The sequence below is a fragment of the Pituophis catenifer genome, unplaced genomic scaffold, assembly GCF_029215685.1.
Source record: "Pituophis catenifer annectens isolate HBS135680 unplaced genomic scaffold, rPitCat1.0.hap2 SCAF_10, whole genome shotgun sequence".
Classification (NCBI taxonomy): Eukaryota; Metazoa; Chordata; class Lepidosauria; order Squamata; family Colubridae; genus Pituophis; species Pituophis catenifer.
In genome coordinates this window covers 17,480,787-17,507,473 of record NW_027256890.1, presented here as the reverse complement: position 1 = coordinate 17,507,473, position 26,687 = coordinate 17,480,787, and the positions used below count along the sequence as shown (strand labels likewise).

The 26,687-nt window shown below is 54.6% G+C and overlaps 5 protein-coding genes across 5 annotated transcripts; 2 read left to right on the top strand and 3 right to left on the bottom strand.

Annotated features, from left to right (window-relative positions):
- The first annotated feature begins 2,997 nt into the window (after positions 1-2,997).
- TNFAIP8L2 (TNF alpha induced protein 8 like 2) lies at positions 2,998-5,149 on the top strand. Its single transcript, XM_070950890.1, has 2 exons — positions 2,998-3,037; positions 4,584-5,149. Exon 2 carries the CDS (start codon positions 4,589-4,591, stop codon positions 5,147-5,149), a length of 561 nt encoding a protein of 186 aa, XP_070806991.1. The 5' UTR covers positions 2,998-3,037; positions 4,584-4,588.
- Positions 5,150-6,219: 1,070 nt separating this feature from the next.
- LYSMD1 (LysM domain containing 1) lies at positions 6,220-8,890 on the bottom strand. The gene is made up of 3 exons (XM_070951114.1): positions 8,642-8,890; positions 7,781-8,100; positions 6,220-6,861 (listed from the first exon to the last, which is right to left on the bottom strand). Exons 1-3 carry the CDS (start codon positions 8,810-8,812, stop codon positions 6,690-6,692), a joined length of 663 nt encoding a protein of 220 aa, XP_070807215.1. The 5' UTR covers positions 8,813-8,890; the 3' UTR covers positions 6,220-6,689.
- Positions 8,891-9,632: 742 nt separating this feature from the next.
- SCNM1 (sodium channel modifier 1) lies at positions 9,633-12,540 on the top strand. The gene is made up of 8 exons (XM_070951373.1): positions 9,633-9,699; positions 10,149-10,219; positions 10,339-10,427; positions 10,690-10,787; positions 10,946-11,046; positions 11,154-11,320; positions 11,661-11,775; positions 11,861-12,540. Exons 1-8 carry the CDS (start codon positions 9,649-9,651, stop codon positions 11,958-11,960), a joined length of 792 nt encoding a protein of 263 aa, XP_070807474.1. The 5' UTR covers positions 9,633-9,648; the 3' UTR covers positions 11,961-12,540.
- Positions 12,541-13,487: 947 nt separating this feature from the next.
- TMOD4 (tropomodulin 4) lies at positions 13,488-21,458 on the bottom strand. Its single transcript, XM_070951372.1, has 10 exons — positions 21,356-21,458; positions 19,256-19,420; positions 18,564-18,720; positions 16,862-16,984; positions 16,279-16,368; positions 15,566-15,696; positions 14,829-14,936; positions 14,572-14,715; positions 14,186-14,330; positions 13,488-13,701 (listed from the first exon to the last, which is right to left on the bottom strand). The coding sequence occupies exons 2-10, from the start codon at positions 19,379-19,381 to the stop codon at positions 13,679-13,681; spliced, it is 1,047 nt and encodes a 348-aa protein (XP_070807473.1). The 5' UTR covers positions 19,382-19,420; positions 21,356-21,458; the 3' UTR covers positions 13,488-13,678.
- A 1,189-nt stretch (positions 21,459-22,647) lies between these two features.
- VPS72 (vacuolar protein sorting 72 homolog) lies at positions 22,648-26,485 on the bottom strand. The gene is given in 7 exon segments (XM_070950485.1): positions 22,648-23,677; positions 23,908-24,052; positions 24,428-24,610; positions 24,738-24,846; positions 25,410-25,562; positions 25,929-26,261; positions 26,263-26,485. Coding segments are annotated over 7 exon segments (1,452 nt in total). The 5' UTR covers positions 26,410-26,485; the 3' UTR covers positions 22,648-23,295.
- Positions 26,486-26,687: the final 202 nt, after the last annotated feature.

The following is a 26,687-nucleotide window of genomic DNA, read 5'->3' as shown; positions in this document are numbered from 1 at the left end:
AACTTTTTGGGGGCAGAAGGACAGCTGCGCCAGGGGTGGCAAGTTAAGAATAGCAACGGGTGTTGCCAAAACAGGTGGGGGGGGATGTGCCAACCTGGAGAAATTCATAATACGCCCCCACCAACCACCTGGCAAGGTGGAAACGTGGGAGGCAGGCAGGATGTGCCCCAGCTGGAAGGACCTATTACAGCACGGGCACCGCAGTGGCACACGTGGGCAGGTGGCAAGGAATTGGAGGGGGGTCTTACAAACCAAACCCCGCAGTTCAGGGGTTGCTCCATCCTGAGTCCCTGTGTTCCACCTGGGCAGACAGAAGACTCACGGCAATGCAATCAAGAGGGCTAGAAACTTGTGAGTGAGATATAGGTTTACTGGCTATGCCTATAGTTGTTTAGGAGGGATTATGTAGTATGCTTGACATGTAATGAAGTAAGATATACGTAAATTTGTATATAGATTAAGGAATATATTACATATTAATTTGAATTAGATGGAAATGTTAGAAACCGGAGATGTCAAACCATGTCCACTGTTTTTAAATTTGAATTATTAATAAAAAATATTTTTTTAAAAAAAGAGGGCTAGAAACTTGAATCTGCCAAAACAGAATCAGGAAGGGAATAAACAAGGAAGGCGGGGCTGTATGTGTGTGTGGGGGGGGGGGGGAGGGAGCTCATTGTTCTTAACTTGCTGGTGCTTTTCATCCCCTTTCATCAAATTCACCTTTAGCTCAGGATTCTTGGTGGAAGAAAAAAACAGGTTTTTCCAAAGGGCAGCGAACACTGCCCTCTGGTGGCCAGTGCTGGGATGGCCCCGTTGTCCCTTTTGCTCCCCAATCTAGTTATGAATCCAGTTAGGTTGGTTCTGCAAATGGGAGTTGTTTGCACGCTCACAACAACCTTGCAAGGTGGAGCGGGTCTAGACTAAAGGAACGAGCCCCTCCCGGCCATCTCAGGCTGGCAACCAGGTCTGATTCCAAGGCTCAAAAAGCATTGAAGCATTAAAAGTGGACCTGGGAGCTTTTCTGCCTTTGGGGGGGGGGGTCATCTCAGCTGGCAGTGCCCCCCCACCCCCCTTTCTGCCTGGAAGAAAACTCTGTCTTCAAAAGGAGCAGCTGGGGAGGTCTCCTTGTACAGCCTCACGCCCGTTTTTCTCACTCCTTGCCACTTCCTTTGAAAGGAAGAAACTGGCGTGGCTAGTCCTCATGATTCTGCTAGGCCTCTTCTGAGTGGAAACACAGAATTTTCAGATTTCAACCTTGGCTGAGTTTCTGCTTTCAATTACTCTGAATTATTCGGGTAGCCTCATTCCTGTTAACCTAGGAAGTGGAGGTTGGTTAATCAGTGTGTGTGTGTGTGTGTGTGTGTGTGTGTGTGTGTGTGTGTCTGTGAATGTTCAAATGACAGACACAGGTTCAAAGCTAGGTTTCTAGGCCCTAGGAAGCTGCTCAGATCATCTCCCCCTCTCTCGTTTTTGCATTGCTCTACAGTGGTACTGAACTGAGTGCATCTGTGTGTTTGTGTGTTGATACTGAACAGTTGCTGGTTATAAAAAGGATTTTTTCCCCCTCCCCTAAGCAAGGCCCTTGCGGGGTTTTCTGGGTTCCAACAGTCAGATGGAAAAACAAGACTGAATCGTAATCGTGATGGCGCAGGCTGTCTCTTGCGAAATCCCCTCTCTCTCTTTTCTCCTCACCCACCCACCCTCCCCACTCACTTCCTTTTTGTCTGTTGTGGTTTCCTTCCACTCTTCCTCTTTTCGACTTCCGGCTTTAAAGTTTCAGGCTGAGTTGGTAAGCAGAGCCCTTCGAAGCCCAGCCCTGGCAGGCAGAAGACTCCCCCTCCCCAGGCCCATAAATGGGGTGGGAGAACCCGGGTGCAACAGGGACGTCTGTACGGCCACCCTCATTTTGCCCTCGTCTGCTTTCCTGCCCACCTTGAGAAACGCCTGGCTTCCGCTGCAGAGTTCTGTCTTTCTGCCTCCTTTTCCTTGTCCATTAAGAAGGACTTTTTAGACCAAAAAAAAGGAGAAACAGACCGGGAAGTGGCCAGATTTTGTGCTGCTGTGTTGTTTTTCGAGAAACCGCATTGCTGACAAGGAGGCCTGAAACGCTCAAGTACCTTGTCAGTTTCAGCCTCTTCGGAAATGGGTCAGATTGCTTTGGGGGACACACCCACACCCACCATCAGGCTGAGGGTTAAAATCAGGAGGGGAGAATGACACAGTACTGGAAATTCAACTCAAAGACCACTCTGTTCTGGGGTTTCTCTTTCAGGTAATTTGGGTGTGTGTGTGCAGTTGTAAAGAAACCCCCGCTGAAGGGAAAGGGACTCATGTGGCTCATGTGAGCGAGCCAAGCTGCACGAGGCCACAATCAGTGTTTCAAAGTGAAGAGGGCAACTATGTCCCCCAGTGGTGTTTTGGGACTATAAAGGAGCAAGTGGGGATCTCTGGCCATGCTCAGAAACTTTGTTTCTTCCTTCCTCCCTGCCTTTAGTGACATCAGTCCCACCTATAAGCCCCCTGCAAGCAGAGACCCCATCCAGACGACCTCACAGGCACAACTGGCAGGCAGAGAGTGCCCGGCATCCGTCTGGGGTCACATTTTGACATCTCCAGGATGGTTTTGAAAAGCTCTCCCGTTTTTCCAGCGAGGAAGGGGGATGGTCCAGGCCTCTAGGGAAAGGGGTGGGGGGAAAATGCCCCCTTGATCGACCCCCTCCAGCCAGGACACGTGTGAGCCAGAGGTCTCAGTCCCAGACCTTCTTGGGAAGAAAGCGGCTGCAGAGATGCAGGTACCCGGGTGACGCCGCGCACCAAATATGCGGACCGTCCAGTTTCCCCGTCTTGCCCTCGGCGGGAGCTTGGGCGTCAAGGCTTCCTCGCTCGGGGGGTTTTGCTCGGGCGGGTCAGCTGACGGGGCGGGCTCGCCGCGGGAGGAAGCGGGGGGACCTTCCCGCGGCTCTTCTTCTCCCGCCCTCGGGGTGCAAAGCCGGCAGGGGCGCCTCGGAGGCGGCAGCAGGACCGCGGGGCTCCGGTGAGTGAGGGGGGACCTCCCGGGCAGGTCTCTGGGGGGCGGGCAGGGGATGATGGAGCCGCTTCCTTTCCTTTGGGGAGGAGGAGTGGGGGCTTCATTCGCCTCCCCCCCTCCCCCTTGGGTTGCAACCGGCGGGATGGCGAAAGGCAATTGGGGAAGTTTCTGGTTTTTTAGAAAGTCGGGTTTTTTTGTTTTTTTGCGCCAGGAAATGCGCCCTCTTCATCCAAGGCTGAAGGCGGCGTGGAAAGGCTTAGGTGAGCCTCTGGGCATGTGCAAAGCGTGCTCCTTCCTTCCTCCTCCCTGAGCATCCTCCTCCAGACGTCCCAGGGCGGGCCACTCCCTTCCCCTCCTTTAGGGATTCCTGCGCCCTCCTTCCCTCCCAGGACGCATCTTCCAGGGGCCAGCGGCTGGCCAGGCGCGCGTGCGAAATGGGCTTCACGTGCCTCCCTCCGCCTCCAGCATCCCGGGACCGCCACTCGGGGAGGGGGCATCGGCGGGCGGGGGTGCAGCTGCTTTGAAAGCGAGGAGGCACCGGCCCCCCACTCCGTTCCCTTCCTCCCTTCTGGCCTCTCCTTCAGCACTCGGCCCGGGCTGCCTGCTGGCCACCGAGCTAGGTCTTTGGGGACCCAGCCCTCTGCACCTGCTCAGAGGCACCCTTTTTTCCACTCTCTCCTCCAAGCCTTCCAGGCAGAGAAGGGAGATTTCACTTTTGGCCTTCGGAGTCTCTGGAAGAGCAATGGGGACCGGACTTGGTGGCATCCTGTTCACCCCCCCTCCCCATAAGTTTTACTCCCCCATCTCTGGCTGGGTCTGCATTCCCCTGGCTTTTTCAGCTTTTGAGGGCCGACGGTCTCCCTGCTGGGAGATCCAAAAAGGCTGCAGGATGCAGCTAAAAGCAGGAAGCCCCCTTGGCACCTGGACCGGGGAGAGGGGAGGCTAGCCAGGAAGGAAAAAAAAGGGGGGGGGAAATGCTAAGAAAAGAAAAGCAGGCAGGCTCATCAAAGCTACTCCTTGCAAATGGCATGGGGGCAAATCCCGCATTGGATACAGACATTTTAAAGGCTCCCCTCTATTCCCCAGGATTTCTACCAGGGCAACCTTTTTCTCGGGCCCACTCAGAAGGGGCAGGCTTTGGAGACACACAGGTCTCTTCCTCAGGCAAACAGGAACAAAGAGCTGAGGGGGAGGGAGAAGCCGGAAGGGGAATTGCTTGGTATACAGAGGAAGTCGAAGCAAACCAGCAGAATTGGCCCAAAAAAAAAAGTTTTTTTTTTTTAAAAAAAGCCAAGCTTTACTTAAGGTGGCATCCATTTCAAAACCCAGATCTGAGGTGGCAAACAAACCTGATTTCTTTTTTCCCTGAAAAAATAATTGTATTAAGCTGGTTTTTAAAAAATGAGGTCGTGAGATTTCCTCATCCTTTTTTTGACCGGGTCGGAAACGTCTCCTTGGCTCAGGGGGGTCTCCTGGGGAGGCCCCCCATTCTGAGCCTGGGGTCGTGTGCCCCCCATCCTCACCCTGCTGCTCCTTCTCCCCTCCCCCACAGCCGAGATGGAGGCCTTCAGCTCGCGCAACCTGGCCATGCAAGCGGAGAAGAAGATCCTGAGCCGCATGGCCAGCAAGTCCACCGTCGCCATGTTCATCGACGAGACCAGCGGGGCCGTGCTGGACGAGCTCTACCGCATCTCCAAGGAGCACACGCAGGACCGGGCGGCCTCCCAGAAGGTCATCAAGAACCTGGTGAAAGTGGCGGTCAAGGTCTCCGTCCTTTTCCGCAACGGCCGCTTCAACGAAGCCGAGCTGGCCGTGGCCGAGGACTTCAAGCGGAAGCTGCGCCAGGGAGCCATGACGGCCGTCAGCTTCCACCAGGTGGCCTTCACCTTCGAGCAGGGGGTGCTGGGACGGCTGCTGGAGGAGTGCCGGGACCTGCTGCTCCGGCTGGTGGAGAAGCACCTGACCCCCAAGTCTCACGGGCGCATCCGCCACGTCTTCGACCACTTCGCCGACGCCGAACTGCTGGGCCGGCTCTACAGCCCCGGGAGCCCCTTTGAGCCCCACCTGGAGAGGGTCTGCCAGGGGCTGAACCAGCTCATTGACCAAGGGAAGCTGTGATGAACCCAAAAGGGGGGAGGGGAAGGGGATGGAATGGGGAGGGGAGGGGGTCTCTGGGTCAGCCGATGGAACTCACGGCCACTTGGGCATCCGCTGGGATTTCCTACCGGGGACATTTTAAAGGAGGGGGGGGAGAGCTTCAGATTTGTGGTAGGAAGCACCCACACCCCCAGCTGAGCTTGCTTTTTGGGGTCTAAAGACTCAGCAGGTTGTGTTTGCAATGGACCAGCGAGGACTAGGAGCTTGGAATGAAAGCGCTTGGCTTCTTCAGCTGGATGGAAGGGTCCCTGAATGCGAATGGGGTGCACTCCACTCGATGGACAATTCCTTCTGGTCAAAGGATGTGGTTTTTTTTTTTCTTCACAATGTGGATTGTGGGGGGGGATTGTGGTCAGTTGGGAAAGAGGGGAAAGCTCGTTCCTTTTTGCTTCCTGTTACGGCATCTGCGGTGAGCTGAAACTCAGAATCGGATCTGCTTTGTGCCCTCAAGGGGACCCCTCCCCCTTTCCCTTTGGCTGGAATTGCCTGAAATATGGGGGAGGGGGGCTTTTCTGAGCCTCTGGAAATGAAATGGATTCCTAGCTTGGTTTTTTGGGGTGGGGGAAACTCAGGAATGTCCCCCCCCTCCCATCTCCTTCCTATCTCTTGTGTTTGGACTTTTCCCCAGTGTGGAATTTTTGTCTCAGGGAACGCAAAAATCTGAAAATACACTGATTTTGGTTTTTCAAGTGCTGTGTTTCTGGGGTTGTTTTTTCCCCCCTCCCTTGAGGAAGGAAAAAGGGCTCTATCTCAGGCCAGGGACTCATCAGGAGAGAGTCCCAGGCACCCTCAGGAAGGAAAAGCCCTTCTCTGGGGCCTCCATTGCAGGAACGTTGGGCAGCTAATCGGATCCCATTCGCATCAGCCTGACCAGAGCAAAGGAATCACGCAGAGATGTGCGACAGGGAGGCTCCTTGGGACTCCATGTGGGGGGGGGGAGAGGATTCCTGGGAGTACTGAAGACCCCCAGGGCGTTCTCGGGTGTCACTTCCTGAAAAAATATTCAGCACAGACAACAGCAGCACACACAATTCGCAAAACTGCATTTTTTAATCAGAGAATAGGGGCCACAAATTCCAAACGAGAAAAATCAGAAGACGGAGGGTTGGTAGGGGTGGGTGGTGGGGGGGCTGCTCACTATCCTCCCCTCTGGCCCATACTCCACAGCCCTTCCCAGGAGTCTGCCCTCTGACACGCTTGGGATGGACCCGAACAGCTTGAGAAGGCAGAGGGAGGAGGTGCTATTGGCCAAAGAAGAACTTGAGGCAATAAATATTAGGGGTAGGAGGTGAGGGGGGGCAAACGAAGCAAGGGGCCCACTCAGGCGCCCATCATCCTGGCTGCCTTGTGGAGGGGGGGGGGGTCCAAGGGAAGCAGAACTGAAACCGGAGCTGGCGAGGAGGGGTCCTCTGCCCCAAGGGTCCCTTTTGGGTGGCATCTGTTCTTCCCCATAGCGTGATGGGGGTCAGGCTGATGCCGGCGGCCTTTTGGGGTGGGGGTCTCAGAGCTTGAAGATTTCGTCCTCCTGGTCGAGCAGAGCGTCTGCACAGGCGATCCGGGTGAGGGGCACAGGGCCGAGGACTGCCCGTTGCTGGGTCTGGGGCGAAGGCTCACCCTGGTAGGAGCCGGAGGAGGAAGGCATGGGGTTCGTTCCTGATGCCTCCCCCAAAATCCTGCAGGGGGGGAGGAAAGGGAGAGGGCTGACACTAAGTGCCAGTGGGTGCCAGGGAAGACAATCTTGCCCAGTTTCTATGCCTGGCATTTCAAGAAAACATCCTTTAGCTGCAATGGATGAATTCGAGCGAAATAGACGCCGAGCCTCCAGAGTGAGGGGCAGTCTACCACCAAGCCAAGCCAAGCCACCCGCCCACCCGCGTTTCCTGGCTGGGTTAACATCCATTAGTAGCCTCATTTGATGCCATCTGTATTTATTTTGTACCGTCTTGATTGTTTCAATTAGTTTTTAAAGCACGCCGCCCAGAGTCACTTCTTGAGACGGGCGGCTGTAGAAATTAGACCAAAATATGAAATAAAAATGAAAATTCATTGTTATAGGGTGGGAGGAAAATAGAGGAAGCTGTTAACATTTCCCCACCAGCAGTTTAAGAGCCTGCAACGCTCATGGGTGTCTTTTGTAAGAATTTAAAACAACATACAAGAGAGAATCCAAAATCGTTTAAAGCAAGGGCGCCCCCTGGTGGCCCACAGAGGCCCAAACAACGTTTAGTCAGGTTTAATAAAAGGTGAGTTTCATGAACATGTATTAATATCCTGCCGGCCTGGAATTACCTGGTGGTGCCCCATCCACGCCTGACTCAGGTCTTAACTGTTTTTTTTAGGTAGTGAACATAGTAAAAAGCTATGACACTTCCACACTTCCGCCTCCATCCCGAGAAGAAAAGGAGTCGAGTTATTCATTCCCCGATGCAACTTGGCTCATTTGAGTTGAGTTATTCATTCCCCGATGCAACTTGGCTCATTTGCGCCGAGCTACCTAAAACAGCGCTCCGGGCAAGCAACCTGGGCTTGCATGTAGACCCCCCCCACCCTGTTAATCCTCTGCTCCCTGCAACCCCCCCTCCCCTCACTCACCTGCTCTCCCCTTCCCGCAGCTTCTTGGTGGCCGCTTGCTTGGATCGGCGGATCTCTGAATCCAGTTTGAAGAGAAAATCGGCAGCCGAGAGGTCATGTTTGGGGACCGAGCCCCCCGAAGAGCCGTTCTTCCGGGACTGCTTCTGCTTTTTGGTCGACTCGGGCGGGATGGCCTCCCCCTGCCCTTCCTCCTCCTCCTCCTCCTCCTCCAAGTTCAGTCCGTTGGACAAAGCTTTGGGCTTGGTGGGGATCAAGAGAGTCTTTTTGAGGAAGATGGAGTCGTTGGTGTACAGCCGGTTGGCCCTCTTGATCTGCTCCGTCTGGAAAAGGAACGGAGACGGATGCAAGGCGGAAGGGGGACAAAGCAAGGGGCTAGTCCTCATCGGTCAAAAAAAACACCACCCCGAGCAGACCCAACATCCCCTGGTCCTCTCTGTGCCAAAGTTTAAAGTTCGAATTGTAGATCCCAGGGTCCCTGGGCTGATTTTTAGGGGCAAAATTTTGGGAGAGATTCTGCACAGGCAGAGCCTCTGACCTGGTGGTGCTGGGCCGCCCGCTGTGGCTTATGGGAGTTGTGGCTAAACTAAAACTGAGCTTCCCTGCAGATTTTTTTTTTTGGGGGGGGGGGTCTGGTTTAGAAGAGGAAATACCCAGCTCTGAAGGAGACGGGATCGGGTGGCCCTTGCAACAACGGAGCTTCCCCGGAGAGCGGCAGTCTATCTTAGAAGGGGGGGGGCTCTGACTGCTTCTTGCAGATTCGGGTGGTTCCCCTTCTGGAAGCCCACTCTGTGCATGCTCAGGGGCTGCCGCCTTTCCCAACCCAGCCAGCCCGGGGCGGGGCGCGCTCGCTCGCTCGCTCACCGTCACCCCGTACATGACGGCCAGGCCCTGCAGGGTGTCTCCGGGGCGCAGCTGGTGCTCCAGCCGCCGTTCGCGCACGGGCGAGCTGACCAGGCTGCCGTAGGACCGCGCCCGGCTCCCCCGCAGCAGCCCCGCGGCCCCCGGAGACCCCTGCCCGGAGGGGGAGGCCATCCCGCCGCCCGCCAGGCTCGCCCCGAGGAGGGAAGGAAGCTGCGGCCCCGCTGCCCACCGCCCGCCCGGGGCATCTCAGCAGGCGCCCCCCGCCAGGCCCCGCAGGAGGGGCCCCATGGAGACCCCCGAGATCGCGGCTGCGGCGCTCCGGCGGACAGTTGAACAGAAGCCCCCCCCCGGCCCCGCCCTCCCGGCCAGCTGATCGCCCGCAAAGGCTGCTGGGAGTTGTGGTCCTGGCCCCTCCCCCCAGCCTCCCCCCACCCCTTATTTCAAATAAGTTCCACTGTTTTAAAAATTCCCCCCCCCGACGTCGATCCTGGCTGCTTTGCCCATTGAAGTGCCTGCCCCCCTCCCCACATTTGCTTCCCCCTCCCCCCGAGTTTGGGGGGCAGAGAACTACATGGCCCATGGTACCCCTCCCGCAAAGGAGGATGGGGGGTGTAGTCCCAGAAAGAAGGGCTTTTTTCTCATTGCAATGGGAGGGGGGGGGGAAAGGGACAATAAAAATATAATTTCATGATCTTTTATTTTGATGCATAATTTTGCAAAATTTCCGGGCTCTGCTTTCGCAGCGGCCAAAGCAAAGAAAACTCCCCGCGGGGCCTGCTGGGAAATGGAGTCCCTCGCCTGCAGACCGCAGAGGAAAGTAGGCCGGAGCGCCCCCTGCCGGTCCGCCGGGAGTCGCGCCCTGATTGGCGGAGCGGGGAAAGGGCTCGGCCAGCCCGCTGCCTGCTGGGAAATGTAGTCCGGTCCTCCCTCCAGGACGAAAGCCCGTGCCTGTCCCGGGCGGGGGGCAGCGGTGGGGCGAGTGGGGTTTTTTGGGGGGAGGGGGGAGCATGTCCTTTAAGCGGGAGGGCGACGACCCCAGCCAGCTGCAGGTGCTGAAGGTGAGGAGGGGGCGTCTGGGGCTCTTCTGCTCGGGGTCCCCCCCCCCGTCCTTTGCTCGCAGCTCTTTGCTGCTCAGTGTCCAGGCGGTGCCGGAGCATGTGCAGAGTGCAGGCCAGAGCAGATTGCCTCTAAGGGTTGCATTGCAGATCCAGTCGTCGACAGCCAGAAGATGGGGATTGTAGTCCAGAATCCAGGAAGGCCACCATTCGGGGGGGGGCTGCTGGACTAGGAAAAAGGGGGGCTCGCCCTCTTCCTTTCAACCCCCCCACTTCCTCCCTCCCTAGAGCACGACAATAGCCACCGGGTCTCCCTCGCTGGGTTGTTGTAGGAAGCGCTTCACACCTGGAAAGGTGCCCTGTGGTCTCTCTCTCTCTCTCTGTCTCTCTCTCCCATGCTTCTGCAAACAACCTGACCTGTTGGATTTCTTCCTTCTTTGCTCCCTATCCAGAAACGGAGGGTGGCGGAGCTTCTGGCCCATTATATTCCCGAGGACGAAGCCTTGTTGATGCGCGATGGCAGGTAAGGTCTTGCTTGCGAGTGTGAATCCTAAGCCTGCTCTCTGCATAAGGTTTGAGGGATGCAAAGACTGCCTCTCAGTCCCCACAGCCCGGCCCCACTTTCCTCCCTCCCTTTTCTAGGTATTCCTGCACTGTCTGCTTCCAGCGGCCGGTTTTTGACACTCTGGACATGCTCACGGTTCACCGTTCTGGAAAGAAACACTTAGCCAGTAAGTCTGCCAGGATCCTCCTGGGCTCGGGCCTTCAGCTAATTTCAGTATCCCCTCTCAGCTTTGCAACCAGGGTGAGCACCTAACCCTGACTCTGAACTCGGTGAGGCTCTCTGCCAAATCGGTTTGCATGCCTTTACAAGCCGCAGAGAGCTTAGTCCCATTTTACAGACAGGGAAGACTGAGGCCCTGAGATTTTGCTTCCTCCAGATGGCTTAAAAGACCGGCTGCTGAGCACGTTTTTTGACCTTCTCCATCGCAGGTTTGCAGAAGTTTTACGGGAAGAAACGCTCTCTCGAGAATGAAATTCAGAAGCGTCAGCATCAGGCGTACCTGGACGCGGAAGAAAATGGCACCCAGGTAGATCCTGGGCGCTGCTCTTTCCCACAGGGTGCATTTCTTTAAAAATAAGTCCTTATTCTGAAATAAATGCTTAGCACCGAGGGAGCCTTAGAGTCGCCGCTGAGAACTTAGTAGGTTAAATTAAAACCCCTCCAGAGTCTGGCTTTGCTTTCTAGGTGGCTCAGGGACCGGCGCCATTGCTTGCCCAAATAAGGAGGATTACCCAGAATGCCTTGCTGAAAACCGTGCCCTACAGCAGCTGCTGCCGCCCCAAAAGGTGAGACCCACATCTGGAAAGGGCCAACTGCTGGTTCTCTGCTTTCTCTGCCAGGAAGGTCCCTTAATAGGAATGTCTGGAACTCTGCCGTTTCTGATTTGGTGCAGGAACGAGGCCGGTGCCAGCACTTCGGGGGCGACTGCCAGCTTCAGAGCAGTGGAGTCCCCCTGGATGCCCAAACCCTCCGGTTCTGACTCGGTGGAGGAAGAGCGGCAGGTTGAAGAGGAAGCGAGCCCCTCTGCCCGTTTGTCCGGCTGCAGGCACGCAACAGCAGGTCAGAAGCCGTTTTGAGATCTTGTAAGTAAGCCCAGACACAAAACGGGCAGAGATGGGAGATCCACCTCACAGGGAGCATAAACCCTAACCCTGGGAAAGGACCAGAGTGTTAGCCAGGGAAGTGTCGAGGACAGGAAGAGGGAACGTGGGACGTGAATCTTCTTTAGGTCCAAGAAGCAGCATTTGTGCATGAAAGGTGGCTTAAACATGGCTTATCACTTTATAGCCGCCCAAAGTCTCTGGATACCAGATGGGGGCAAATAAATTTCATGATAAATAAATAAACAAACCCCAGTTGAGCAAAACTAAGTCATTTTCACGGTCGTTCTTTCTCGCAGAGTCTCAAAAGAAGAAGTCTGCCCGTCAAGGAAAGGGGCGCAGAACGCAGAAATCATCCGAGCCCAACGATCCGGAGAAGCGACGCACTTTGGAGCATTACCTGAAGCTGAAAAGGTAACGGCAGGGAAGAGACCCGGGGGAGGTTATGGGTTATTCTGGAGTCTCCTTCCTCAGCCAAATTTCCTTCCTTTTCTTGCAGTTCGGGATGGATTGAGGATGGGTCTGGCAAATGGGTCAAAGACGAGAACGTGGAGTTCGATTCTGACGAGGAGGAGCCCCCAGTGCTGCCTCCGTCCTGATGGCGGACGGAAAATCCCCACCCCACCCTGGCTGTGCCTTGGAAGTGTGCGAGGAACACCTGGAAATCTGGAATTAAACAGCACAACCAACAGAAAATGCACTTTTGGCTCGGACACTGTGACCTTTGTGCATTGAAAGCATCCTTTTGCCACCTTCGTGTTTTGTCTTTTAGTAGTACGGTTTTTGGCGTTTATTCCTCTTTGGTTGCAGTTTGCATTTTGTTTCCCTGGGTGCATTTCCGACACCACCGTTTTTTAAGTTCGTTGGAAAATTTCCAAGCAGTTTCTGAGCAAGGGAGCGGCTGGAGAAGAAAAGCCCCGAAGACATCTTTAAAGTAAATAAAAACAGAATTTAGGGGAACTGCTGCTATTCAGCCAGACGGATAAAGAGCTGGGCTTCTCCCTCAGGAACTCAGCTGCTGTTCCTTATTTATATCGCGCAGGACCACGAAGATGGGAAATCTGATTTTCTATTTTGGAAAGTAAAAAAAGGACCCAACTCGTTGTCCGAGAGGTTTAGGTCTGAGAATTAGGAAACTGGGTGCCGGTTTAATACAGTTCGAATTCCCATTTGTTTTTCCGCTCATAACCTATATTTGGGTGCCTGCGGATAGAGCAGTTTTAAATGCACTTTTGTTCGTTCCTTTCTTTACACGGTAAAAGCCGTTTCTTGCACGCTCCCTGCAGGCAAGGATTTGCACCGTTCTTGGGAATTTCAGAGACCTGGGACTCCACCTCCCCTTCCTCCTCCTCCTCCTCCTCCTCCTTAGGCGGCCATTCCAGGATCCTTGCAACCCGACCCTCTGCTTCTCCCATTTCTCCTGCTGTGTCTCAAGGACGGGCTGGGGGTTGCGCCCAGCAACACCTGCTTGGGATAATTCTCCCCCGTGGCAGCTTCTTTGGACAGCGGGCGGCCTTGGTCTTCTCTGGTTTCAGGCCGGGACGGCAGCTCTGGGACACCGGAAGCCAGACTGGCCGAGAGGAAAATCAAGGCGAATTGGGACCTGTTCAGGTCCTCTCTGTCCTCCCCCCCACCCCCCCCACAACTGTTTCTTATTTCTCTTGCCCCCCCCATCCCAGGTTGCCTAGATAGGTCTGACCCTCCCCTAATCTTTGAGCCATTCCTTGACCCCAGCGAAGGAATCCGATGAAGCTTCCCCCCCCCACCCAGTGCTTAAATGTTCAATAATCATCTCAGAAGGGTCTCAGCTGCCTTTAGTGTGGACTGGAGAACCAAGCCCCTCCCTCCCTCCTTCCACCAAGACCCCAGGCCCCTTTGTATAAGGAAAAGATGTCCCCAGGGCCCCCAAGTCTACGATCAGAATTCCTGCCTACCAAGTACAGGTAGTCCTTGACTTACAACAATTCATTTAGTGACCATTTGAAGTTATATTTTGGGCTCAGTTGTGGCCGTAAATCGAGGACCAGCTATAATCAAGAACCTTAACTGTTTAAAAAAATTGCTTCCGCGGCAGACGAAGCCGGTTGGGAGGAAGGAAGACATTTCATCCCTCCGGAGGGGGTATGCATCATTCAGATCTCTTTATTTACAGAGGTATTTCAAAGGCAGGGGGGCCCTCGGAGGTGAAGGGAGGAGAAAAACCTGAGTTGGGGCACGTGAGCCCCAGAATTGCTCTTGGGCTGCTTTGGAGTGATAGCCGTGGGGAGATGCCTGAGCCATGAAAGTCGCTTCTGGGATGATGGATTGTACCCCCAATTTATGTCTTCTTCTGTTTGCGTCCTGCAAAAGGGAAAAAAAAGATGAAAAGGAAGAGGGCTGGGCAAAAGACCCCTCTCCCTCGCTGATCCAGCCCCTCCCTCTCCTTCCTTCCCTCCCTCCGTCCCCTCCCCTTTCTCATTCTACCCTTCCCCTCCCTCCCTTCTTCCTTCCTTCCCTTCCTTCTTCCCTTCCCTATCCCATCCTTTCCTTCCCTTCCTCATCCTCTCCTCTTCTCACCTCCTCCCTCTCCTTCCCTTTCTCATCCTTCCCTTCCCATCCCCCTTTTCCTTCCTTCTTCGCTTCTCTACCCCATCCTTCCCTTTCTCATCCTCTCTCCTATCTTCCACTTCCCCGTCTGTTTCCCTCCCTCCCTCCCTCCCTCCCTTTCTCTTTCTTGTATCCCATTGCTCCTTCTCCTTCCTTCCTCCTTCCCTATCCATTTCTTCCCTCCCCCGCATTACTCCTTCTCCCTCTCTCTCTCTCTCTCCACTCTTGGCCAACCTACGCAGTTCATTGTTCCTGGTGATGGCGATGGAGGCTCGGGCTCTGGGGCCCTGCTGCGTGAAGTGGTACCCGAACCGGGTGATGGAGGTGCAGTTCTCAAGCATGGCAGCCATCTCCATCTCCACCGAGTCGCCCAGCCGCTGGCGCTGCAAGGAGGGAGGGGAAGCCGTGTCAGGTGGAAACTTGGGAGGGTGTCTAAAATGTCATTGTTCCCCAGTTGGGGAAATGCAGGATCTCAAAGTCTGGCTTGATGGTGTCGGACTTCTTAACCTTGTCAACTTTAAGCTGGGTGGACTTCAACTCCCAGAATTCCCCAGCCAGCAAGCAAGCTGGCTGTGGAATTCTGGGAGTTGTAGTCCACCAGCTTAACGTTAAGGGCCCCCTCACCTGATTGTCCACCTTCAGTTCGGCCAAGGTGCTGTTTCCCTTCATGGCTTTGATGACCTCCATCATCCCTGCGCTGGTGATGAAGTTGGACTCGATGTTGAGACTCTGGAGGCTTTTGTTCTCCTTTAGCATCTCGGCCACCGCCTGGATAGGAAAAGGGGTTGGAGGAGGAGAGCATCACCGGTGGGTGTGTGGGGGGGAATCAGACTCAACGGCCGCTGGGTGCCGATCCCTGGAAGAGGATCTGGGGAGCTTACGTGGGCCACGGGATCGTTGCTTCTGGTGGCCACTAAGCTGAGCTTCTTCACCTGAGTGTTGGTTTTCATCGCTTCGCAGATCTCCTTCAGGGTCTGGATGGGGATGTCCTGCGCGAGAGAAGAGAGGAAACGGCCATTTTTGTAGAGGTGACACCTTGGATGGCCACGTTTTTCCTCGGCCCTCCTCATCGGCCTTTCCTTTTATGCCACCTCTTCCTTTCCAGATTCTTAATTTGAAGCTGCTGGCAAGGAAAAATTGTGACCTTCTTGCAAGTGTGAGGTGTGAACGACAACTTCCGTGTTCACGATATGAGCTGCTTTCCTGTAGTCTTCGACTTACGACCTCCACTGGAGTCAGAACTTCTGTCAGAAGTCATTGCTGTCGTAATTGGAATCAGGTTTGCAGCCCTTTTTACAACAGTCATTAAGCGAATCCAGCTCCCCAACAGGCAAAAAAAAGCCGCAAATCGTGCTCCCATGACTGCAGGATGCTGCAACTGGTCGTAAAGTCGAGACAGTGCCAAGCACCCAAATTGTGATCTGATAACCGCAGAGTGGAGCAACAATTTTTAAGTGTGAGTACAGGCCATTAAGTTACTTTTTGCAGGGCAGTCATAACTTGGAATTGTTGTTCGACAAACGGCCGAAGGTTGAGGACTAAGAACAGGATAACCCCAGGATAGGACCGTTCCATTGGTCAATTCACTGTGGGGTCATCTTTGGGGTTTGGCACTCACCTGGATGTTATTCAGGTTCACCTCTTCCAGGCCTCTGTCGTTGCTTCGGACTTTTGCCAGGGTTTCTTCAACGTTGGTGGGGTTGGGGGGCTCGTCCGGGACCGGCTTGTACTTGTCTGGCTGAACGACACCTGCGCAGAAGAGGATTGGGGGTGAGGCGGGTTGGGGGAGAAAGGGCTGTCTGACCCTCTTCTCACATCTTGGTGTTGCCCTGAAGTCTTGATCTTTGGCCGAGAAGCGAAATGGAAGCCAACAGAGGCTCCTAGCCTGAAGACCACCCTCTTCCGTTCCCCCCCGGGTGATTCCCCCCCCCTTGGCAGGGGATGATGAGCTGTGTAGTGAATGACACATTTGTTCAGCCAAGCGAGACATTTTCTTGTCCCCGGGCTGAATGTGGGAGTTGTTCTGGGCTGGTAAATTGGGTAGGGGCATCTTTTGAATCAAGAGAATTGGGTAGGGGTCTCCTCGAAGCCCTTCCGCTGGCAGGGAATCAAATTATCTCTACCTGCCCAAACTATTTGAAATGTGCCCTGTAACAACACGGTAGAAAAACCTTAATGTCCCACCAGCCGAAGTGACTTCTCTGCTTCTCTCACCCCCGCAGCCGAGGCAGGGGAAGGCGTGGCTTGTCATGAGGACTAGAAACATGGGGGGAAAGGGACTCCTCTCTCTAAGTGTTTCTCTTCCCTGAAACCCAACCCTTCCCACTCAACTGTTGATGCCTTCCGTGCTGGTGATGTTGCCGCTGCAGATGGCTTCGTAATATTGCTTGTTGCTCATCAGGGTGTACATGCCCAGGATGGCTGCAAGGAAGCAGAAGGAAAACAAGCCCAGTTGGATCCGGGTTCAAAAAATAACCGGGTTTGCTGCAAAATCAGGCATTCTCTGGCCCGGCCAAGCCCAGCCTGGCTCCGTTTCTAAAACTGAGCGGGCAACAGGGCTGGCCGAGTGCCAGGCAGGGACTAAAAGGAGAAAGGCTGCTGCCCTATCGGCTTACACCTGTCGAGGGACTCTTGCTGAGTGTTGATGTGGGGCAGGCGCTGACCCCCTCCCCCTCCCCGTTTCTCTGCCACTGGCTGGGCCAGGCGAGGCCGCTTCTCTGCAAAATGCAGAGGGGTTGATCTCCTGTGGGATTTGCAGGCTACGAAGAAGCATTGATCCAAAGCGGGATTGGGGCCCCCGCCTGCAACAGCAGCAGCAAAGGGGCGTTTCGCAGCCAACTGCCCCTGGATAGGGAGGCTCTACGGGGGCCTTGGATGTGGCTCGCTCTTTGGCACCTGTCGGCCCCCTTCTTACCTGCGATGTCGCACATTTCGGCGTCGGTGGCGTTGGCCAAAGCTTCTTCCAGTTCCGGCTCCAGGATCACGTCCTCTTCTTTGATGACTTCTTTCTTCTCAACTTTTGGGACGAAAGGCTTCCCTGCAGGGAGAGAGAGACGGAAAAGGGTGAGAAACGGAAGAGAAAAGGAGGATGCAAAGAAATTGAAGTCAGGTGTAGTGCAGTGGGGGACTCAGCCTCCTTTATAAGCAACTAGAGCTCTCAAAATTCCTTCCTTCCTTCTTTCCTTCCTTCCTTCCTTCCTTCCTTCCTTCCTTCCTTCCTTCCTTCTTCCCTCCCTCCTCCTTTCTTCCTTCCCATCCATCAGCTCTGCAAAATTATCCCCTCCCCTCAGTTTTCCCCTCCCATTGAACATTAGCATTGCAGGGATTCCCAACAGTTTGATGACAATCTGTGTCCTACTGTCTGGAATGGGTCCCTCTCTAATGTCCCTGAAACGGCCTTCATTCACGCCGGCAATTTGGACACAGAGAGGAAGTTCCAGATTTATTAATAGCAGTCAGATGTTGGGCGATTCAGTTCTGGAAGGAAGGAAAGAAGGAAGGAAGAAGAGGTGCCTTTGGCTTAAACCCAGCTATTTACGAGACCACCTTCTGCCTCCGATAACCTCCCACCGGCCAACACGCTCCCACAGAGAGGGTCTCCTCAGGGTGCCGTCTGTCAGGCAATGTCGGCTGGCGACCCCCCGGGGAAGAGCCTTCTCTGTGGGGGCACCCGCCCTCTGGAATGAGCTACCCCCAGGGATACGACTAATCCCGGACCTCCGGACCTTCCGCCGGGCCCTGAAAACTTTTTTATTTCAGCAAGCCGGGCTGGGTTAAAAATTTTTAATTGGGTGAATTTTATGGATAAAGGGGTTTTAAATTGGGAAGCCTAAGACAATTTAATTCTGTTTTAATGTATTTTAATATTCGTATTGTGTGTTTTTAATTCTGGCTGTTCACCGCCCCGAGTCCTTCGGGAGAGGGGGCGGTATAAAAATTTAATAAATAAATAAATAAATAAATAAATAAACGAGAAGACACCAGCACGGAGCCCTTTCTGAGCCCACAAGAGCAGGGAAGAAAAAATATTTAATATTCCAGTGACAAACTGTCATCAAGCTGACAGTTTGAGAAGGGGGTGAGAAAGGTTGCCAAAGGGCTTGAATTTGGTGAGAAACTATTTTTTTTTCTTTTTAAACAGCTAATGAGGGGTCCTGAGCTTGGTCCTTTTCTTGCAGGCGTTTCATGACTCCACTAAGTCACGTCATCAGTCCCAGAAGGAGTATTCGCAGCAAACCTCACTAGCACTGTCATGAAACGCCTGCAAGAAAAGCTCAGAGAGCACCAAGGACCCTCATTTCAACCCTGAGCTACAAATATTCTCCTTTATTGGTAAACCATGAATCCAGGAAGCAGAAGAAGCGAAAAGAACAGAGGGGATGTTCAGGAAAATCTTCGTTTTGGTCCAAGGGATGGACTCCTAATCGAGGCGTGGAGAGAAGCGTTTTTGGCTGGCAAAGCGGATGCAGTAAAATTTCCTCCTCGGTTTCTCTGCTCTGGTTGGGGCTGGCTCTCCCCTTCTCCCTCGGGGTCTTGAAACCCTCTGGGGAGGGAAGGAGGGACCCCAAACTTGCTGGCATGGACAGTGGAGGCCAGGTGGGCAACGCAGCCCTGACCTTTCTTCTCCCCCGTGAAGGGCACCAGGTCTTCCCGTTCCTTCACTTCTATTGCCTGCTTCTCCAGGTGCTGCATCAGGGCGTCTCGGTCCAGGGGCCCCGTGGGGTCCTTCTTCGTCTGGTCCCGTTGCCGGAGCCCAGCCGGGAGCATCAAGTTCTAGGAAGCAGAGCAGAAATCGAGGTGCCAAGGATGGCCGTAGCAAAACCTCCTCCCACGCCCTGTAAAAACCCACCGGGAGCATTGGGCACCTCTGCAGGGGGGGCACATTAGTATCCCCTGGCACAGGAGCCTTCTGGGAGAAGGGCGGTATACAAATTAAAAAAAAAAAAGAAAGAAAGCCTAAACAGTGCTTAAAAGGGGGGCAGGATGATGGGTTTTGGGATAGTTAATCTTTTAAGCAGTGATAAAAATGTGCCGAATGAACGGATGAATTTATTATATTGATAACATTTATTGCTCCCCCATCTTACCATAGGGGCCAGTCACAACTAAATAAGTCACAACTTTCTGGTTCTCCCCAAAAGATGGCACAATTTTGCTATTTTGGGCAGGACTGCCGGCTTCCCAATCTCTCAACGGAAGAGGCGCCAAGTCCGTCTCCGATCCGTTTGATTTGGAGAGTTTCAGAATGAAATCCAAAGTTTGGCAGAGTCCTCCCCCCTACCCACCCCCCATCTGCCCCTGATCTTACTTCTGGATCCATTTCCTGCAGCTCCAGATCGAGCTGCTCCAGCTCCTCCGGGGAGAGTTCCTTGAGGAGCTTGTCTTCATCGATATCTCGGTATTTCTCCAGCTCTTGTCGGTAGGAAGTCGTCATGGTGAACGTAGCCAAGAGGCAGTTGGCGGAGGGTCTCCCCTGCAAGAAAACCCAGCCAGGCCGGGGGGAGAGCTGCAGCTTACGGGAAGCCCAAAGAACGTGCTGCAAACATGCTTACGGAGCAACAGGGGGCACTATTAGTGGATGGGTCAGCGGAACTCCCTGCCTCATGGTTATCGGAATGCTCTATCATCCTAATCTCCCCAACTGTGCCACCTGGAATTTGGGGGATAGCTGGATGAATCTTGCATCGGGGCCCTTTGATGCCTTCCTTTGCAGATTCCCTAATTGTTTTGAGTATCAATGGAAGAGGCACTTAGCAGCCTCCAGAGATTCCGCAGCCGCTGAGCTGCCTGGAAAGGGTCTTGGCCTTTTGGGTTGGCCAGCTGCTTATGGCGGGGAGGAAGGAGAAGAGTGTTGAATGAGCTTTGGGACCAGCTGACTCTGCTCCCACCCGCTTTACGGCCGGGGATTCAGTTCCCCCGAGGCCTCCTTTTATGTCTTGAGAAATGTAAGATGAGCAGTGATTGCTGTGGTTTTAGCCAGAGCTCCCTGCAAATGGAAATCTAAGCTGTCAGAAAGAAGTCTCGGCTGGGCACCGTTTTTTCCCCCAGGTGCTGTAGCCAGATTTGAGGTGGCGGCCACTGGCAGGAGGGGACGAACCACAGCTGGATGGCCCCCTCCACTTTGCTTTTTTAGGCACCTTCATGACTTTTCCAACTCTTTGTCCCGAGCTGTGAAGTCGCAAAACATCTCTGTGTGTGTCAGCCAGTTGCCAATCAATCATTCCGATGGCAACTAAGGGGTCAGTTATTCAGTCGATCCCAAAGAGTGGAACCTGCACAACTTTTGGGAATAAACTAGGAGGGGGAAAAAAATCCCCCACCCACCCAACTCTCCACGAAACAAGTGAATTTGCCATTGGAGAAACAAGTTTAGCATATGTCCCCTTCAGGCCTTCTCCCCCCCTCCCCTTTCTTCACATTTCACCCGGGCCAGCAGGTAGAAATTTGAGCTGGAGGGTTGAACTTCTGCCTTGGCCGCTGGTGACCTACAAGAAGCCGGTGGGACTGGATCGCCTTTTTCTCCGGCAATGGAGGAATCGTCAACCAGGATCCCTTCCCTTACGCTTCCTGTCTGCGGTTTCTGCTTTGCTCCATCGTCAAGAAAGTTGCCAAAAATATTTTGTGCACACAAACACGCCAATTCTTAGGAAAACCTGCATTTGTCCAGTATGAGGGATGCTGGAAAACCAGGATTTCAAGGACTTCTGGAAGACCAGATTTGGGGGGGGGGGTTGTTTTATTGGTGCCATTTTAGAGGGAATTCACCTAACAATCAATCTCTTTGGATGCTTTTAGCCTATTCTCAAGACACACTCCCTTTTCTTATGAGGTGGGGGGAGAGAGGGAGGGAGGTGGCTTCTTTTGTGCAGGAAAGCCTGGAGCCGAAAGCAGCTGTAAGCTCAGAGGCACTCTTGTTCCTGAATGGCAGATCTCTTTCCAGACCCCTGTTTTGCTTCCCCCTCTCCAGGGGTCTCATCCCCACATAAAACTCCCCTCTGGATGGGAGAATTTTTCTCTCCGGGGCTAAACCAGCTCAAAGCAAAGCTCACACCCTCCGTTCCCCCCCCCTCCCTCCGTTCCCCAAATCTTTGGCACCAGAGGGCCCTCCTGGCCTGGAGTAGCCCCCCCCCCCCGCCCTCCATCACGGGTGTGGCCAGGTACCGGCGACGCCAAGCCCAGATCAGCTTGTTTATTTCCCTGGTTCCCGACTGGCCAGGCAGCCTTGGTGCTGAATTCGCACCCGGAGGAGCCTCGGCGTCTCCCCCGGACCCCCGCCGGCCAGGGAGATGGAGACCCCCCTCCCCGCAGGAGCGAGTCTGCTGGTGCCGGCGCCCCCCGCCCTGCCCTGCCCAGGTGCGCCCAGGTGCGGCGAGGAGCGAGAAGCGGCGGGAGGGCTCCGGATGCTTACCTTGGTCAGCGGCAGCCTCTGCCTGGCCCCCGCCGCCCCCCCCCCCGGCGCTGTGCACCCAGCGGGCGGCCAATGGCGAGGCGGGCGAGGGGAGGGTGAGCTCAGCGCTTTTTTATTTTAGCCTGGCAGAAGGGCGGGGGGGGGGCGGCGGAGCAGGGATCGCCCGGCAGGCTCGCTTATCAATCACTCCGCAGCCGCCCCGCGGAGCCCCGCCGGCCTCCAGTGGCCGCGGGGGGAATGGCCGGCCTGGGAGGGGGGGAGAGGCTGCCTTCCTTCCTTCCTTCTCTCTTTCCTTCTTTCTCCTTCCCATTTTCCTCCCTTCTCTCTTTCCTCCCTCCCTCTCCTTTCTACTTTTCCTTCCCTCCTTTCTTCCTGCCCTTTCTTCCTTCTTTCCTTTTTCTCCTTCCAACTTTTCTTTCCTTCCCCTTTTCCTTCTTTCCCTCTTTCTCCTTCTCTTCCATCCATGGTTGTAAAGTGGTTAAAAATCTTTGCTTGCTTTAATTCGCACCCCCCCCCCCATTCCCACAGAGGTCAATCAAACAAAGAAAAAAGACACACTGCAAATTTAACCAATCATCACCCTGCTCCCAAGTGATGCATAGGGGTAAACTGTCCCTGAACCTGGAGTCTCCACTGATCGCCAAGCCTCCCTGGTTTTGCTCAGAGCAGAAGAGCCCCCCCTCCCCACGATCCAAACGGCCCCCAGCCTGTCTAAATCAGTACCTTTCCTTCTCCATTGGCCGAGAGAGGCTTCCAGGAAAACTGCAGGCAGGACTGGGATACAACAGCCCTCGCTCGCGGTCTGACTTTCGTTTTCACAGCTACAGTGCCCCTGACCTTGGAGGTTCTGTGCGGCATCCTTGCAGCCACGGACAGGGTTACACTTTCTGGCCAGACTGTTTCCCATAGGCGTGTGAGTGAAGAAGTGTTGAAATAAGATTGCCATTCCAGCTAATCAAGTTCTACCATTAATATTTCTGATAAAACTTTTATGTTCTTCCATTTGCCAATGGGATTATTGGGAGATTAACGTCCGCTGACCTGATTTGACCAGCAAATGAAGAAATCTCAGTTTGAACCTCCTCCCTGTGCAGGAGCTTTCTCACATCCCAAAATCTCGGCGCTCGCACCTAAACGTGAACTTTCTCTGTCTCATCTTCAGGAAAATATTCCTAAAGCTGATCATCGCTGCCCCTGGCCGATGCAGCCCAGGAATGCTGGCCGAACTATTGTTCCAGCTTTGATGGTGTCACTTTAATTAAGAATGAGGACTTACTATGAAGCTATGTTTTTTTATAATTTTTTATTTTTTTTTTAAAGAAATACTAGCAAATGAATATCAAGCCATGGCTGGGATTACAGCTTCCCCTGCCCTGATCCAGCCTCCCTCCAAGGCAATCCCTTTTCAGTGAGGCTTGGAAGATTTGAGGGAGACAGAATTTCCCAGCAGAGTGAAGGAGCCACTCTCTACAACAGACCCAGATGGGACACAAAAAGGACAGAAAATAAATAATAACCGAGAGTCACAACAGAAACAAAAATCTAACAGAAATAAAAATCTAAAAAAATTTTTTAAGAAAGAATCAGAATTATGTACAAAGCTATCGTGGCTCATGTCTGCTTTGTTAGTGACAGATCAGAAACTCTGCCTGTGCTCAGGGGCCGTTGCACCATCTGGATAATGCAGTGAATCAGAAAGGAATAAACCGGAAATAAAAGGAAATATTTTGGGTCCTGCTTCCACCATAGATTGAAATTGCAGATGGGGTGGTTGGGTGGGTGGGGGTGTTCAGGTGCGGTTCCCCCTTGAACTGGTCGGAAACTGCCTAAAACCACCCCCGAAAAGCCGAGAAACGTGTTAATGCTGGTCTTATGCCACGATTTTGGTTTCTCAAGAGTGCCAAAGGACCTGTGGCGGAAACCGAGAGGCCGCCTGGGCTTCAGGTGGCCGGCACGCTCTGCTTGATGATGATTTTCTGCCTGGTGGGCCGGATGCCGGGGTCGGGCATGGGGGAGCCAGCCGCCAGGGCAGCCGAGGCGCCCGCGCTGGGCAGTCCGTGGGCGGTGATGTACTTCTTGTAAGCCTCGCGGATGATCTTGAAGGAGCGGATGTTGGAGTAGGGGATGTCGGTGACGGGGTCGCGGTAGACGGCGGTCTTGTGGGTGACGGGGCAGACTTCCTTGACGGGCAGCTTGGGGGGCGGGGCTCTGGGGAAGACGCGCTCGAAGGTCTCGTCGTCGCTGAAGGTGATGAAGGTGCGGGAACATTTTGCGGCGGGCGCAGCGGCCGAGGGGGTCTCCAGAAGACCTTCCTGCTCTAACCTAAGAGACAGAGAAGGAAGCAGAGGTCAGTTCTCAGACTCCAAATGGCCTTTGGGGCAGGACCCACAATGGCAGCCAGGAGTCCTAAATAACATCGTGGTAGAGATAATCCTCGATTTACGACCGCAGTTGAGCCCCAAATTTATGTTGATGAGTGAGTTTTTAAGTCCTGGGCAAAGCTGCTGGTTTCTGCCCCCCGCACAGCAGGCACGAGGAAAGGGGGCACTTACCCCTCCACATCCACGTTCTCCTCCTTGTACCCCAGTTCGGAGATGAGGGGCATCGTCCCCGAATAGTAGCGGATGGTGGGCCCTGTGCATTTCCGCTTCTTCTGTACCTGCCTCTTCTTATCCGCTTCCAAACGTTCGTAGGTCTCTGCAAGAGAACGCCAAGCGCTCAGGGAGGGGCTCAGCGGCATGGGGCGGGCTCCCACTTTTGACCCCCCCACCCCCATCCAGCAACCTCTGGCAGGAGTGGCAAATCTCTCGCCCCAAATCCTGGAATCCTTCCTGCTTTTTAAACAAGTGATAATAGAGGCGTTTCTCTTTTCAAAATGGATTATTTCTGCTCCTTTTGTCCCAGAGACCAACGGTGTTCATCACACCGCATTCCGTAAAATATGACCGGGACGCAGATTAAAACCCTTCGAAACAGGCCAATAATTGAGAGCTACTGAGCCGCCTTGAAGAAGCGCTTCTGCCTTCCTCAATGTGGACTAGCTGCTTTTGCAATCGAATTGGCCCGGTTTACCCAGAGAGCGCAGGTTGAGCTCCTCGGTGATCTTGGCCTCCCTCAGGAGCTCTTCCTGGGTCAGGGGTCTGTCGTAGCTGGGGCCGCCCCCCTTCTTGCGCCTGGACTGCACCTGGCGCTCCTGGAGGCGTAGAAACGTCTGGCGGGTGTGTTCGGTGGTTGACTGGCGCATGTATTTCCGGCCTGCAGAGCGGAAGGAGGAAGAAGAGGAGCTGGGAGGCTGAGCAAGGGGGCTTCAGGTCAGGCTTGGGAGAGAAGGAAGCATCACATACACACACACAGAGAGCTGCCTCCCTCCAGGGTCACTCACTGTCCACCGTGTCTTCCAGTTCTGCAGGTGCCGATCTTTCCTCTCTGGTCTTCTGCGAGCCGCTGGCTGGAGCATCGGGCTTCTTCAGCCTCAGGCTTTTGATGGGTTCCTGCAAAAGGTTCAGACTGACTCAGTGGCACCTCGCTAAGCGGGTGAAAAAGTCTTTAAGGGCCTGGAAGAATAGGATCCGCTCTTCCTGGGCAGCGTCAGAAAGAGCAACTAAGATGATTTAGGGCCCAGGGACAAGAACGGTTGCAGGAACTGGGTTTGGCCAGTCTAGAGGAAAGAAGGACGGGGGGTGGGGGTGAGGGGGACATGATAGCAGTCTTCCAGTATTTGAGGGGCTGACACTATTCTCCAAAGCAACAAAAGGAAGAATAAGAAACAATGGATGGAAACTGACCAAGGAGAGAAGCAAACTGGAATGAAGGAGAAACTTCCCAACAGTGAGGACAATTGACCAGTGGAACAGCTTGCCACCAGAAGTTGTAGGTGCTCCATCACTGGAGGTTTCTAAGAAGTGACTGGACAGCCACTTGTCTGAAATGGCGTAGGCGTAGGGTCTCCTGCTCAAGCAAGGGGCTGGACTAGATGACCTCCAAGGTCCCTTCCAGCTCTATTCTGATTGAAACCGGGCTGCTTTGGGGCCGGCGCTGCCCAGGAGGGCCTCACCTTGTAGGCCTTGGTGACCACCCTCCTCTTCCTCTTGGGCACCGAGTCGTCCTGGTCGCTGCTGGGCTCGTCCCCTTCGTCGATGTCGAAGTCGGAGTCCACTTCGTCCTCGCTGTCCGACTGGTCCCCCTTGTACTCATCGTCCCCCGATTCCTGCCAGAAGATTTCAGACTCCAGAGCCCCATCCTTGCGGGCGTTGCCTTTGGACTACAATACCCATCCCCTACCCGTGTCCCAGGATGATGGATGTGGTAGCCCCGCATCTCCCAATGGGGTGGGGATGGGGCGAGATGGGAAAGGCTGCAAGATCTGTCACAAGAAAGCCCATCCTGCCCACCCTGAAACCGAGACGGGGAGGATGGGTCGGGGAATCCAGGCGGGCCCGGGGGCGACGGGTTGGGGACGCGGGCTTTGGAAAGAATCCTTAGCCCCTCCCCCTTCCTTTATTCCAGCCAATGCCGCGCAGGCCCCGCCCCCTCCGTCCTGGCCCCGCCCCCGCGGTCCTCCGCCGCCGCCGACCTCGGTGAAGCCCCCGTAGGTGGTCTGGTAGAACTCGTCCTCCTCCTCGGCCTCCAGCAGCCCCGAGAGCCGGTTCCCCGCCGTCCGCCGCGGTGCTCGCCCGCCGGCCAGGCCCGAAGAAGAGCCGGACGCCGACGAGCCCGCCGCTCCCGCCGCCGCCATCATGCCGCCGCCTCCTCCTCCTCCTCCCGATCCATGCGCTCGGCTCGCCACTGCGGCGCCTGCGGAGGCGGAAGCGCTGAGCCCGGCGGCCAGGCGCGACAAGTCGAGCGCCGATGCGGCGAGCGGGGAACGAGCCAAGCGAGCGCCCATGGAGGCGGGGGCGCCCTCGCAAGCAGCCGGCCGGGCTCCTCCGGCCTCCTTTTAAGGAGGGAGAGCGGGTGGCTTCCGGGCTTGGCTCGGCGCCCCCCCCCGGGAATAGGTGTTGGGGGGGGGAAAAGGGCTTTTCCAGGTAGACTGCTGCTGGACCTGGAGGCTCCATTGGAGTCCTGGGCTGATTTATGAGCCCTTGGCCGGGGCTGCAAGTGGCGCTGCGTCTGTCTCCCCCTTTTTTTTTTTCGGGGTGTCCTGGGGGGGTCGCAAACCATGCTCGGAATTTGCAAGGATTAATGGGGGGAATAAAAAAATCAAATCCTGCACTTTTTTTTTTTTAATGGCTGGTTAGGAGGCTTTGGGTGTGGTTGTATTTTTAGGGGGCAATTTATAGGTTGCTTTTCAGCCTAGGGGGGAGGGGAACGGTCACCCCAAAGATGGAATGAA

Bases quoted from the DNA above. Each gene is read 5' to 3' on its own strand.
- TNFAIP8L2 (XM_070950890.1), top strand. From the start codon at position 4,589: ATGGAGGCCTTCAGCTCGCGCAACCTGGCCATGCAAGCGGAGAAGAAG.
- LYSMD1 (XM_070951114.1), bottom strand. From the start codon at position 8,812: ATGGCCTCCCCCTCCGGGCAGGGGTCTCCGGGGGCCGCGGGGCTGCTG. The intron at 8,101-8,641 runs GTGAGCGAGCGA...TTCCTTTTCCAG, and splicing joins CCGTCATGTACGGGGTGACG to ACGGAGCAGATCAAGAGGGC. The intron at 6,862-7,780 runs GTGAGTGAGGGG...CCCCCCCTGCAG, and splicing joins CTGCGGGAAGGGGAGAGCAG to GATTTTGGGGGAGGCATCAG.
- SCNM1 (XM_070951373.1), top strand. From the start codon at position 9,649: ATGTCCTTTAAGCGGGAGGGCGACGACCCCAGCCAGCTGCAGGTGCTG. The intron at 10,788-10,945 runs GTAGATCCTGGG...TTTGCTTTCTAG, and splicing joins CGGAAGAAAATGGCACCCAG to GTGGCTCAGGGACCGGCGCC. The intron at 11,776-11,860 runs GTAACGGCAGGG...CTTTTCTTGCAG, and splicing joins CATTACCTGAAGCTGAAAAG to TTCGGGATGGATTGAGGATG.
- TMOD4 (XM_070951372.1), bottom strand. From the start codon at position 19,381: ATGACGACTTCCTACCGACAAGAGCTGGAGAAATACCGAGATATCGAT. The intron at 16,369-16,861 runs GTAAGAAGGGGG...GCTTCCTTGCAG, and splicing joins CGAAATGTGCGACATCGCAG to CCATCCTGGGCATGTACACC. The intron at 14,331-14,571 runs GTGAGGGGGCCC...CCCTCCTTGCAG, and splicing joins AACTGAAGGTGGACAATCAG to CGCCAGCGGCTGGGCGACTC.